General features: G+C 43.2%; 1 protein-coding gene across 1 annotated transcript in view; it reads right to left on the reverse strand.

The window, feature by feature from the left end:
• Nucleotides 1–14,260, reverse strand: part of KATNAL2 (katanin catalytic subunit A1 like 2) — a 55,216-nt gene extending 40,956 nt beyond the window's left edge. The window contains exons 1-3 of the mRNA XM_074995815.1: nucleotides 14,146–14,260; nucleotides 2,690–2,760; nucleotides 596–762 (exon numbers count right to left, since the gene is read on the reverse strand). Coding sequence (XP_074851916.1) covers nucleotides 596–762; nucleotides 2,690–2,760; nucleotides 14,146–14,196 — 289 coding nt within the window. The 5' untranslated portion in view covers nucleotides 14,197–14,260. The remainder of the gene's footprint in view (nucleotides 1–595; nucleotides 763–2,689; nucleotides 2,761–14,145) is intronic.
• Between the last annotated feature and the right edge of the window lie 211 nt (nucleotides 14,261–14,471).

Below are 14,471 nucleotides of genomic sequence, written 5' to 3' on the forward strand. Positions count from 1 at the left end.
AGTTTTGTCCCAAGACACAGTGAAGTGGAGGAGGCTTGTATATGACCTATGCTCCATGCGGAGTACAAGGCTTAAGTAGGAATATTGTGATATATACATTTAATAATAGAAAGGGTGGAAATAAATGTTGAAGAATGATCTTAGATGACCTCTAGGCTGCAATGTTTCCCTCTAGGTATTAATTTTACATTTGGAAATAAAATCAGATGTAGAGCATCTGTAAAATTATAACCCAAAGAGGAAAAAAGGACATAACATCTATACAGTATTTTGCAGTTGAATATTTTCTATCCGCAGATCTCAAAGTTGTTTTAAAAATATACATAAACATTGTTATACTTACTCATACAGATAGGGAAACTGAAGCACAAAAAAGTGAGAATCAGAAAAGGAAACAGATTTCAGGTACCATGAATCCCATTGCCATGTTCTAACTACTAGATGTTTAGCTCTACAAAAGTTGAGAGCCCAGGTACAGGGGGAATAACATTAAATAAGCATAAGTTAGAGACGTGTTGGGTATTTTAGTATAATTATATTCTTAATATTATGAGAAAATAAGTTCAAAACCTCTTTTTGGAACATAGCCACGTACCAGTGTCTAGGGCCTTTTTGGTAATTTTAGGGTATTTTTGGAATTTTACATAGTAATAGCTTTCATATTCCATCAAAATAGTCTCAAGATCAACATTGTCACAAACTTCAAAGCGACGTAAAGCAGATTTAGTTTCTTGTTCCAAAGCACTTGCAGCATCAACATACCTGGACGTTTCAAAAGGGCAAAGAACATACAACGGAATGTCATTATTGTATAGTTTTTGCGAAGAAATAACATACAAACAAATGTGTTACATTTTACACTGCAGTAACTCTACATAAATAACCAGTAACAATTATAAAACACTTTTTTATATACAGTCTTCAAAAAGTTCCCCAAAAGTTCAATATAAGATCACATTACAAGCTAGTATCAGAACTTTGACTAAAACCCAGTTCTAATGGCATCCAGAATTAAATCTTACCTATCTAAACATCCTGCCTATTTATTATTAGCTTATCTCAATTAACTTAAAAACAAACAGGAATAATCAGTGTGTACATTTGGTGCTTTGTCTTCATCCAATTTTGCAAATAGTAACCAATTAAACTTCACAATGCCTCTGAGACACTTGTCTGAATTTTACTGATAGGGAAACAGAGAGGGTTGGATTCTGATGTTAGTTACATCAGTATAACCTAGAGTAACACTATTTGAATACATTCCTAGTCATATAAGATTTATACTGTTGTAATTAAGATCAGAATCAGGCACGCAAAGATGAAAAGATAAATACCCAAGACAGCTGTGTCCCAGGCTGGCAAATTTGAACCTTCTCTAAAATCAAATCCAGGTGTAAATCATAGCATCTATTCTTCTTATTTCTTCTCAATGCAAAGCACAGACTTAAAAATTGAAGAATTGATGTTTGCACCGTCATATTACATACAACTATAAAAATGCAGGGGAAAATTTTAACAATTATAAATTGCATCAGAAAAAGGAAGGCCAGTGCTTTTGAAATTTTACCCAAATGCTTGTTCAAAGCCATAAAAATAAATTGGTGGAAGTCAGGATTATTCTGACTCCCAGTTCCCACTTTATGCCATTAATATCATTATGCTTTGCTATAAAATATATTTATATCCTTTTAAAACCCATACACTTACCTCCCTCTGTGTTACTGTAACAGAAATTGTGCGTGTGAGCAACAAGTCTCATGCTACAAATCCAGAGGTAGCTGTGTTAATCTGTATTCTAACAAAACAAACCAGCAGTCACGTAGCACTTTAAAGACTAACATCTGGAGAAGTGGATCTGCCCAACGAAAGCTTATCATCTAATAAATTACTTTGTTAGTCTTTAAAGTGCAAAATGACTGCTGGTTTGTTCTGCGACAAACTCAAATAACAAGCAGCTCTGCAGAACCTTAAAGACTAATTTGTTTCTTAGGAAATTAGCTGTCTACAGACTAACATGGCTACTCCTTTGAAGCTACAAACCCACTACAGAATGAGGCAGTTCAATGCTGATACGCCTGACGTAAGCCCATCCCCCAATTCCCCTGTTGTTCTTGTCTACTAAGCAAAATAACATTTTATTTCCCCAAATAGTAGGATTATTTAGGTCTGACTTTTGTTTACACCTATTTAAGACCAGCATCCCATGAACATCTGGGAAAAAAGATGTGTTGGTTAAAAATTCAGTTAAAAAGTGAAAGTTCACAATTCCCATTTCCTGAGCCCACAAGAAACTCTCCAGCAAAACCAAAAGATCTAACTTGATATTCCAAGTATTAGTAAAAAGCCACATGGAGGAAGCTTTTTTATAAAATTCTTTTAAAAAAGTTCATATTTTTGTTACACATCATAAAGAACACAATCCCACAGTAATAAAAAGCAGCCTTTGCAGATTGTTGTAAAAGTTTCTAAGTAACACAAGAAAAGCCTTTTATTTTATTCCATAAACTGAAATAAATAAAATATCCATGTTATACCCATATACTAGACACTGCAGCTGCTACAAAGCAATATAATTAGCAGATTGGACCTTCCACTGCCTCCACTAGAGGGCAGAAATGCACATCATCATGAAAGAACAGAAACACACACAAATATGCAACTGTAGTGAATTTTTGTTTAGATAACATACCCTTCCTCTGTTAAGTAATGCAAAATTAGAATGAGAAGATTTTTTCGGCGAGCTTCTGTCCGTATCTCATCCTGAAAAGGAAGACAGAATTCTGGATCAATTGTAATAATCAGATTCCATTTATTATTACAAGCAGCATCAAGTACACGGTCCAAATAAATACAATTTAAAAACCCCAACAATACATAAGCACTGTAAAACAGTTAGCAGTATAAAAAAAAAAAAAAACCCAAACAAGTAAAATGGCTTTCCATTTAATTTTTGAACATCCTGCATAGATAGAAACTTTTCATAGAAAAAAATAGTTTGAATTATAAATTTGTTTTATAGTTTTTACTTTGTGTAATTTTGCCACTAAGGGGGTTGATTATTGTCTGCCCTGTAACTTTTGGTGTCTTACGGTTATGCAGCTTTCATACAAAGCTCTGACCCTAACAGATATACCAGATTACCAATAGCACACAAGTCTAACCCTAGCTTTGCCCAAACTGTTTACTTCTTGAAGACTGACATTGGTATGATTCCAGCCACAAATTCGGTAGAGTCATCCTACAGCACAGACCAGTCCCTCTCACTGGACCTTAACAGAAGAAGTGTTAGGTATCGAACCTTTACAGATTCAATCACTCCAACCTGTTAAGCCTTCTAGAAGCACACACTTCTCTGAACTTGTATAGCACTCAATTTATAATGGGGAGCAGAGCAGACAGGGCTGCCCATTGTCCCTAGATGCACTGTCTGTTGAGAGAAGTCCCCCAGAGCATCCACACAAGTTTATTAACAAGTGGACGTGGATTAAGTGACACAAAGTAAAACTGTGGTCTGGAAGCCCACACAGCCATACCACATTTTGCAGTAGGAGGTGGGTGGTAGTCTCAGCAGAGGATAGCTAGTTGCAAGGGCTGAAGAGGGCCATCTGGATCGGGAAGTCTCAAAATCTTAAGACTGTGGTTTGCCCATTAGATGCTGGCAGTTCCACAGTAGAGTCTATGGACCCATTTGGATTACATCTCGAAAAACGTGGTATTCAAAAAATTCAATGATGCGCTGCTCGAAGGTGCACTTGTCTTATTTGGCATACAACCCATGGTTCTGTAGCCTCCCAGGACAAGCAGAACATGGTGATAGTGCTGCTTTAAGTTCTTGGAAAATACCAGAATATTGTCAAAGGTAGATGATCACGTGCCAATCCAGGATATCCCCGAACACATCATTAATGAAATGTTACAGGAGCACTGGTTAAGACAAATAGCATCACCAAGTACCCCAAGTACAAAAGCGGTCTTCCATTCATCCTCAGGCCTTATATGTCATATTGTTCAGAGTCACCACGTTTAGGAAGAAATCACTTGAACACAGCTGCTTTCCCATTTATACCATCTCACACCACAAGCTAGAATCAACTAAAACTGGCTGGACTGATCCCCCTAATGATCAAACTTAGTTACTATAACAATAATCAGATCTATCACTATGACAACCAATACACAAGGGCTATGGTTATGCTATAGCCACCTGTCAACAAAAGTTATTGTTGGAAGAGGTTTCTCAACAAAACTTCTGTTGACGGGGTGCGGCCACACACAAAAGCCAATTGGAAGAGCGCTCCGCTCTGTCAACAGAGCAGTCAGACAGCCTGGCTGTCCACCTAGTGCCTGGCTCCAGGCTGCCCGCCACTCACTGGAGCCAGGAAACTGACCAGTGCAGGCCTGGTCAGTTTTCCTGCTCCTGTCAGTGGCAGCAGCTGAGAGCCTGACTCTCAGCTGCTGCTACTGACTGAAGCAGCTGCTGCCACTGAGAGGAGCAGGAAAACTGACAGCAGCTCCCCATCACTCGCAAGAGCGGAGAAACCAATCAGTGCATCAGCTCCGCGCTGCTCAGAAGAGACAGGAAACTGTTAGTTTCCTGGCTCCCCTGAATAACATGAAATTTGACTTATGAGGGGTTGCGCAGGAAGGCAACCTCCACATAAGTTGGGAGGTCTACTGTACAAAACTTGGCAATATGTGAAAGTACTCATTTAAGATGGGTCTGCATAATAGAGGTGACTCAGCACAGGTTTCACTGCATAACATTTACCACAAATAAACTACCTTTGTTACAGTGCCTTAACGACCAATCTTCCTATTTGTCCCTAAAAGGGGCAAAAAAGTAGGATAAACCAGGCCTTCTAGCACACTGACACTCTGCCTCATTGTTTCCCCCAAAAGTGGGCCTAAGTTTGCCAAGAATCCCGTGGAAAGGGCACCCTGTTGGCTTTGACAGGCACTGCCAGTCAGACCATTAAAAGTCCAGCTGTCAGCACAGGTGGGGTTCTGGGGCTAAGACCAGTCTCCTCCCACCCTGGCTCCACACAGCTCCTAGAAATGGCCTTCAGGAGCAAATGGGAGGCTCCACATACTGCCCTCCTGACCACAGGTGCCAGAACATGTTACATATCCTCCCTGACTGCCCATCATGTACTTAGGGGCCTCAGGGACCTGGGCAGCCACTGCTAAGCACTGCCAGGGCCCTGCACTCCCAACCCCTGCTTCAGTCTGGATTTTCCTTCTGCACCCCAAATCCTCACATACACTGAAACCACAGCTCTCACTCCGCCCCATACTTCAACCCTGTGCCCCAGCCTTAAGCCCCTTCTGCACCCCAAACTCCTCAACGCTGGGCCCATGCTACAGCCCACACCCCTAGCTGAACCCAGTAACTCCTCCTGCACTTCAAACCTCTTGGCCCCAGCCCAAAGGCCCTTCTTCCATTCCAAGCCTTTCATTTCTTGCACCCCAGCCAGAGCCCTCACCCTGCCTCCCACACACACACACCCCAACACCCTCCAGCCTGGTGGAAATGAGTGAGGGTAGGAGAGAGAAAGCAGTGGAAGAAGGCATATGGAACGAGTGGGGGTGAGGATGAAGGATTAGGGCAGAGGTGCTCAGTTTTATGCAAACAAAGCTTGCATCTGTAGGTAGGCACTGTGGCAGAATGAAGAGTCCAGCTAAAGCAGTGGAGCATAGATCTGTAGGAGATAAGCCCACAAATCCTTGACAAATCCATGCTAGAATCTGTCCCCATGCATCTGTTAGTGCCACAGTACTGATTTCTGTGGCAGCTGTCAATCTGGAGTTCACAGACAGGCTTACAGCGTTACTACTGTTACTGATAAATCATAAATCCCAAAAGACATCAAAAAGTAATATGCACGTAGAGCAATAGCTTCCTTTAGTCTCCATTGTCTACTGAAACTGTGATCTATCACAGCAACAACAGAAGAAAGAAAGGTGCCAAGATGTGGTTTTGGGTGGCCAAACACACTGCATAGCCTCTCTCTCTCTCCACAAAGCAGCATTCCTTGGTCAGATTAGAATTATTCTGCTCCCCTCCACACTCTGCAGCATGGACATTACCTAGGAAGAGAGCCTCAGACATAAGCCCTTGTATTGGAGGAGTGGGCTAAAGTAGCGGTCAAAGCTTGGCTAATGTAAAGCAAAGTCAGCAAGTGATGCGCTGTAAGTAAGCGCCAAGCTCTGCCTGCACCCTCACATAAATAGGGCTGGTATTGCAAGCACATTCCAGCAGGATAGTAGCAGAACACCCCGATACCAAGTACAGTACAAACACCCTTCCCACCCACCTCCTGCCACACCCACCCACAAACAGAAAAACACCGCCTTCTCAAAGATAAGATCAGGATGACAGTTTAATGCATTGAGATGTTTTGACTGAACCAACATGTACAAGGTGATCGGTGGTAACTAAACATGTCAGAGGGCAAGAAGTAACTTGTTTGTACTGGTGTATAAAATGGAGGCTGAGAGGGAAAGTCTTTGGCCAGCCAAGGTGTGAATGGAAAGTCCCACCATTCACTGAGCATATGTTGTAGGTACATATGTCTTAGTATCCCTATGGAGTCTGCCAGGTGCTATTGCCATATTTCACTGAAAATAAACCTCTGCCAGGTGCTAGTGATATGTTTCATTGAAAATAAACCTAGATAGGTGCCTTCATATCTTAACAGATCTTGTGGTCATTGGGCAGTTCACTTAAGGTCTTCTGTGCCAGCTACCTATATAGAGGTGTGGCAGTACACAGAGAACACACACACACAGCCAAACATCCAATGACAATGCCATTCATGTTCAGATTTATGTATCTGACATAATATGGTCAGTTATTTTATTTTAAAGCTGATGCCTACCCTTTTATCTGTTCCAAAATACTTTTATTAATCTAATCTGTACAAAAACTGGGAGGCTGGGGAAGAGGTCAGTGCAGCTATCATAGTCTTGTCCCTTGGAGATGTGATTTAACTGAAGAGCCATCTAGTGGAAAAGAGGAGAATTTTTACATGACATTTTCCCAGGATTTGAAAAAGTACTCAAGTCTCATTTTACTGAGGTGACGGTGTATAAACCTAATTTCAGACATTTAAAGGGAGAAAGATGAGGAAGTATTAAATTGCAATCCAAGCTCTTATACTTGCTACTTCTACTTCCTTTGGAAAGTTTCTCTCTCTCTCTCTCTCCCCATCTGCCTTAATTTCTTCATCCTTAATACAAGTACAACAATACTTCCCTATCCTCAAGTGGCATTGTGAAGATTAATATCTTATGGAGAACTCTGAGGAAGACAAGTACAGATTATTATTATTAAATTCTAGCCTGGAGTAACTTGCCTGTATAACTACAAGTATGTTGTCTTGGATGCTGAAAGACAAGATGGATTAATTTTGTGGCATCTTCTCAGCAAATTAAAACAAACCTTGGAACAGCTAGAACAGAGAATCCAGATAAGAGGGTTCTCTCATAGATCGTTTTCTAAAAATAATCTTTCTATTAGGCCCCTTTTACAATTCCCCCTAAACAGGTTTCTGTGTAATTAGAACCTGAGGGATAAAAAGGAGTTGGAAATTAACAGCGGAGATGCCAGGTGTGTGTGCTGGACAGGGGGGAAGACTGTAATCTTCCCCCATATCCAATAGCCTAAAGGCTAGAGCACTTACCTGTGATGTAGGGGAGAGTGGTTCAAATCCACACTCTACCACACCCTAAGGGTTCCACCTCTCAGGAGAGGGGCTTAACCGCTGGGCTGTAGGTGTTCTGGAGGGATCTGTTTCAATCTCTTCTGTTACACTTAATATAAAAATATGCACTAGGCCAGAGAGAGCAAAATTCTAGAAGCTAGTGGGTGGAAGATTCACACTGGAGACCTAGGTTTCTTTCCGATTCCAGCAGAAGCACCTACAGTATTGTTCAGGGCCCTATCTTGGAGGCATGCCCCAAAACAGTTTATATTACTGTTGCTCCCACTCTTGAAACCAGTCATTGTTGGCCTCTTTGACAAAAATTCTCCCAAGAAAAGACCTCCTTAAAATGAGAAGGTAGTTTAGTTTCCATGGCCCATTCAGCATTTGTCCTTTGGTGAGAAAGGCAGTAAGACTGCTGTTTGTGATGGTTAGTTTTGTGCAGGTTTCTACAGGACAATGAAAATTCCGTTAAGGGCTCATCCACACAAATAATTAATTTTCAGTAAGCTGGGTGGTTGTTCTACCCAGTGGTAGCCTGCTGTGGACCAACTGTCCGCACGGAGACTTTTCTGAGGCATATTGAGGTTGACTGGCCTAGTCCCATTTCACAGGGCAAAAGATGCATTAATAAACAATTTATGTACATCAGCAAGGTCCACACAGACTATCCACAACAGGCAACTGAGCAGTAGATTCAGACCCCAGCTCACCACAAAACTAAATATTTGTGTAGACAAGCCTTAAAACTACCAAATCATCTCACAGTGGCTCTCTGATGGCCTACCAGAAGACAGCAACTTTCTTTCACAATCAATATAGTGATGACTCCAAGCCTATGACATGTTGAGGAGTCCTGCTGAAGTCAAGAGGAGCTAAAGCCATTGAAAACCTTATAAGATAGATCTTCTACTGCATAACAAGCCTAATGCACCACTCAGCCACTCAGGTCCGTTTCATACAAACAGCCAGCCTGAAAGCAAACTGTAACAAACTATCACCAAACAGGGACTTCAGCTCTGTTTAGCAAGGAACTGGTAAATCTTACACATGTGTGGAAGACAAGGAGCACTTACAAGTAAAATGTTATTTAAAATTCAGTTTAGCTTTACAGTGATTTAGCTGTGCTCTTTAATTAGTATTTAGAATGGCATGCTGTTTATAGTCATTGGTATTTCAATAGATGTTTAAGTATTTAAAGTTTAATAAGCTCCTATTCTTAGAAGAACAAAAAAAATGTGTGTAATTACATTTCCAATTACTAGAGAGCATTTTTGGGTCCATTCAATTAATAAAAGCTTAAGGCACTTAAACATGATCTTGTTTGAAAAGCTAAATAGTTGAGCACTTCACTAATTAGCTGCATCATAGTGTTTTTTCTAAATTAACAAAATAAAAATGTCATGTATTCATTTCTTTGTAGTTGTTAAAGACACATGCATCTGTAATCTATTTTACTTTTAAAACTGAACTGTTCCCATACTCAACTCCAAATTATTTGCTAAAAAAATATGGTACAGCTTAGTTCATGTGGTAAACAGGACACCGCAGTGTGGCGATTCCGGGTTCTGGAGACACATGGGGCTCTTGGAGCCTTTAAATGCAGCTCCTCAGAGCTGCACACGTCCAGCGTCTTCCACCAGCTCTGTGCACACACCCCACCAGTGGGTGGGACTAGCACGTGGTGGCAGCAGCAGCCGCTGCAGCTCCTCCAACCCTGGCGTGGCTCCTCCGGCCCTAGAACAGCTCCTCTGGCCACAGCCATGACAACTTCAGCCACAGTGCAGCTCCTCCGATCCTGGTGGCCCCTGCTGCTCCTGAGGCCCCAGGCCTCACACAGCTCCTCCAGCCCCGGCTCAGCATTTCTGGCCACAGCCATGGCAGCTTTGGCCAAGGCACGGCTCCTCTGACCCTGGCGGCCTCTGTGAAGTCCCATCCCCAGTGGCCCCAGCTCCAGCAGCTTCTGTGACTCCAGTGGCAGAAGCTCTGGTAAGCTGACGGCATTCAGTTAGAATGGCAGGAAGAAGCCTGGGGGTGCCTGGCTCTGGGAGAGTGGGAGGGCATGTAGTTAGAATGGGGGGAGGAGGCCTGGGGGTGCCTGGCTCTGAGGAAGGGCATTTAGTCAGACCGTGGAGATCCTTGAACTACTATTGGACACCACTGAGCTATAGGAAGCGCATTCTACATCTGGGGCATCATTACAAAACACATGTGGAGAAATCTCAGCCATACTGAAATAAATGTGAATTGTGCCAAGGTCTCCAGTGGAGTCAGAATTTCATGCATTGTCCTGACTGATACAAATGAGACTATGGCATAAAAATTGTATCAAGTATTCAACTGAGATTACATTTGATTTTAGCCAGGAGGTGGCATTAAAGGGACAGGTCAAGGAATGCAGTCAACTGAACTAGCTCTATGGCTGTGGCCACACTCTGCCAAATCTTCGAAATGGCCATGCTAATTGCCAATTCGAAGAATACTAATGAGGCGCTGAATTGAATATTCAGCGCCTCATTAGCATTTGCATGCTTCCAGCTGAGGCCCTTCAAAAGCGCTGCTTTCAAACGTGCCCAGCTCGGCGCGGCTACATGGGGGTCCTTTTCGAAAGGACCCCGCACATTTCAAAATCCTCTTATTCCCCTCAGCTGAGAGGAATAAGGGGATTTCTAAATGTGTGGGGTCCTTTCAAAAAGGACCCCATGCATAGCCGTGCCGAGCCTCACGCATTCGAAAGTGGTGCTTTCAAAGCGCTGAATCTGGAAGCGTGTGAATGCTAATGAGGCGCTGAATATTCAATTCAGCACATTAGTAGTCTTAGATTTGGCCATTTTGAAGGTTTGGCCAAGTGTGGCCACAGCCTTAATGAACAGTAGCAAAGAGGTAGCCATGTTAGCCTGTATGCTTCAAAACAAAGCAGTAGAAATGTAGCACTTTAAAAGACTAACAAAACGATTTATTTGGTGATGAGCTTTCGTGGGACAGACCCACTTCTTCAGCTCAATTTCATTTCCAATACAGACTAATAAACTGAATAAATCATTTTGTTAGTCTTTAAAGTTCTACATTTCCGCTAGCTTTTAATGCATAGTCAAGTGCAATATAATGAAAGATACGCAATTAGCAGGACCACCTCAATTAAAGAAATAAAGATGTTTGTATGTATTTATAATTTTAAATGAAACATACATATTTCAGAGAACTGGAAGGGACCTTAAGAGGTCCTCAGGTCCAGTCCCCTGCCCTCACAGCAGGACCTATCACCATCCCTGATGATCTGTTTTTGTTTGTTTAAAATCTAATCTGCCTCAGACCTTTGAAAGGCCCCTTCAAGGACTGAACTCATGACCCTAGGTTTACAAGGCCAATGATCTAACACTGAGTTATCCCTCCTCCCCAATTATTTTATAGAATTGCAAATATTTACATTTATGACAGTCCTATAGATAAAAGAAACCACAAAGATCTACAGAGTAGATATAGTAAATCCCTCACTCACATGTAGATTGCATTCCTGATCAAGTGTAAGCCAAAATTTGTGTAAGTCAGGACAGGTTCCCAATCCTGACTGCCACTGGCTCCCTGCTCCCATGAGCAGCAGGGAGCCTTAAGCCAGATGCAGCAGCGCTGGTCAGTTTTCCTCCAGCTGCCTGCCACTTACTGGAGCCAGCAACACTGGTTAATTTCCCAGCTCCTGCGAGTGGTAGGGGAGTGTACCAGGGGGCAGACTGATATGGTGGTGCAGCTGCTCCCCGGCTTCCTCCAGCTTGGGGAGCGGGAGACTGGAGCTGGCAAGCTAAGCACTGCACCGCCTGGTCAACTCCACTTGCTGATATTGACTCGCATTAATCCAAGTAACACGTAAGTCGCAATCACGTAAATCAGGGTTTTACTGTATCTGGAAAGAACTGGAGTCCAGAAATCATCATACAAGAGTGGGAAACAGGACGTGAGGACAGCTCTAAGTGTTCTGCAGTTTTTTTGCTGCCCAGTATAGAGAACATTTTTAGTGTACGTGCACGCGTGCACACAAATGACCCCCCCCAAAAAATCTACCCTAATAAACACTACCAAAGCAAAACAATAAAACCCCCAAACCAAGTGCAGAACAGCCAAGCAAAAGAACCAAAAACTGCATGATTGGGTGGTGAAGCCATGAAGCACCCCAGAAGGTGGTACCCAATGAAACCCTCCAGCTTGTCTGCCTCTAATGCTAGCCCTGCAGGAATCAGTTGTATCTGAGACTCCACAGCCTCGATCAAATATCTTATGATAGAGCTGTTATTTCAAAATCACTAACTTAGCGTCTACACGACGTAACCACTATTTCAAAATAAACCTGAAATAGCAGCCATCTTGTTTTGAAATTGGTAAACCTTATTTCCCAAGGAATAGTGCCTGAGAAAATTCTTATAAGGTACAGATGTAAATTTCCATGCCTCATTAGTATATGGCCACATGATTCAGAGTCCAGAGGAAGGTCTTCAGGACTATAAAATAGCACTGTAGACGCGTGGCCTGCAGGGATCCCCAGGAAAAAAACCCTTCTTCTGGAAGCCCCTCCCCATTCCTCAAAATTTTGAAAAAAACCCAGAAGAAGGGTTTTTTTCTGGAAGATCCCTGCGGGCCATGCGTCTACACAGCTATTTTGGAGTCCGGAAGAGCATCTTCCAGACTCTGAATCATGGGGCCATATGCTAATGAGGTGTGGAAAATTTACATATGCACCTTATTAGCATTTTCAGGGCTGCTCATTACCATGCCCCTTCCAGAGGAAGGAGCATGTTTAGAAGCAGCCTATGTGTCTAGACAATCTATTTCAAAATAAGTAAGTGCTATTTCAAAATGTATTTTTGTGTATAATACCATTATTTTGAAATAAGCAATTTTGGAACAGCCATTCTGGAATAGCTTATTTTGGAATAAGGATGTTACGTAGACATACTAATAGGGACAGATGTTCAGAGGTATTTAGACACTTAATAGTGGAATTTTCAAAAGTGATGGGAGGTAAATGCCTTGCAGCTTCTGAAAATTATACAGGACTGTACTTCATTTACAAAAGAAAAAGAAATCAAGCCCTTAAACTCAATTTTTCAGCCTCAAGAATCATATGCCATATCATATGCTAGTCATATACATCTCACAGAAGTATCCTTTAGCAAACCACAGAAAATTACACAAAAGCAGAGGGGTTGGTAAAGATTTGCTTCCTGCAGCTAGGAACTGAGACATGGAATGTAACATTCTGAGTGGGGTGTAAGATTTTAGTAATGAAAATATTTAGCTTTTTTAAAGTCCTTCTCATTGAGGGAGTGGTAAACAAATCTCTATCTCCTTCCCCAACTAGCTGACAATACTAGTTTGATTGCAAGATTTGTGGCGGAGAGACCATGTTTGTGTTCTGTGTTAACACATCTCAAGGAGGTCTTGGTTCATGACTAGGACTTTTTGGCACTATCATAACACTTCCATGCTCTGTTACCCAAACCACATTGAGGCACATCCCACTGCTCATGTTGGGGGAAACTCATTTTAAAAAAAGCATAGGAGAGACTGAACAGGTGCAGATTTCCTCTCATTATCCCCACCCCCTTTTACTTTCTATTGGGTGTTTCTATGGTGCATGTCAGCAGAGGCACAGCAGCTCTGGGGAAAGGATGACACGCTCCCATTTTAGGGAAAGGGAGAGAGGACACTTTCCCAGTTTGTGTTTTTGGAAGATAGCACAACGGTACCTTCCTCCATTTGTGGTGGGGGAATACAATAATGGGACCCTCCCTCGTTTCTATGAGACGGGGGAGAAGGTAGAACCCTCCCATCCCTTTTTGGGTGGCATGGGGATGGAGAAGAGAGTGGATCTCTCATGTGTACATGTCTGGGGGGGTACAACAGTGGTACCCCTCTGATTTTTACATGTGTTTGGCATAGATCACACCCTTATTTGTGTTGGGGGGGGCTAGGACAGTTTGCCCCGCCCAGACTTGTGGGAGTGTAGGGGTGAGGGAGTGGAGAAGCAGGACAATGGGAGCCTCCCCATTTTGCTGGGAGAGAGAGAGTAGGAAGGGGGTTGGGTCCCTCCTCCCTTTGTCGTGGTGGGGGGAGCAAAGAGCGACCTGAGGTGACTGCTTGAGCAGCAGGGAGTCCAACAGGCGGAGAGAAGCGGAGCACCTGACCACCAGGCCTGCAGCGGTGAGGACAGACACCCCCTCCTCGGAGCTGAGAACAACCCCCCTTCCTGAGCTGCCCACCCCCGAAACGGAAAAGCTAAACGCTCTACTCCGCGCGTGCGCACTAAACTCGCCCTGGGCTCGTAACTGCATCTGCGCACCGAGACCTGCCAGCATGGTGGCCTCCCTTGCGCACGCGCAGTAGTTCACCGTTCCAGCTGCCCGGTCGTCATAGTAACGGAGAAGCACAGCGGCCTCTAAACTGCACTCACCGCTTCCTTAGCTTGGTGGGTGGCCTTCAGGGTCTGGTAGGAAAGCTCCATTGTTGCGGGATATGCGGGCAATGACCCGCTTCACTCACGGCCTGCGCAGGAGAGTATAAACCGCTAGGGAACGCAGAGTACCCACCCCACCACGTCTCATCCGTGCTCCGTATGGATGGGGAGGGAAGGACTGCCTGAGGTACTGACCAATCAGCGGGCGGGAAGGCGGGAACTGCCGTGTACGGTCCAATCAAGAAATTTTCAAAATAGATATGCTTGAAGAACTACCAATCCTCATATAGGAAGGGAAGGCCCGCACGTGAAACTGACCAATC

This window comes from Carettochelys insculpta, chromosome 5 (assembly GCF_033958435.1).
Source record: "Carettochelys insculpta isolate YL-2023 chromosome 5, ASM3395843v1, whole genome shotgun sequence".
NCBI lineage: Eukaryota > Metazoa > Chordata > Testudines > Carettochelyidae > Carettochelys > Carettochelys insculpta.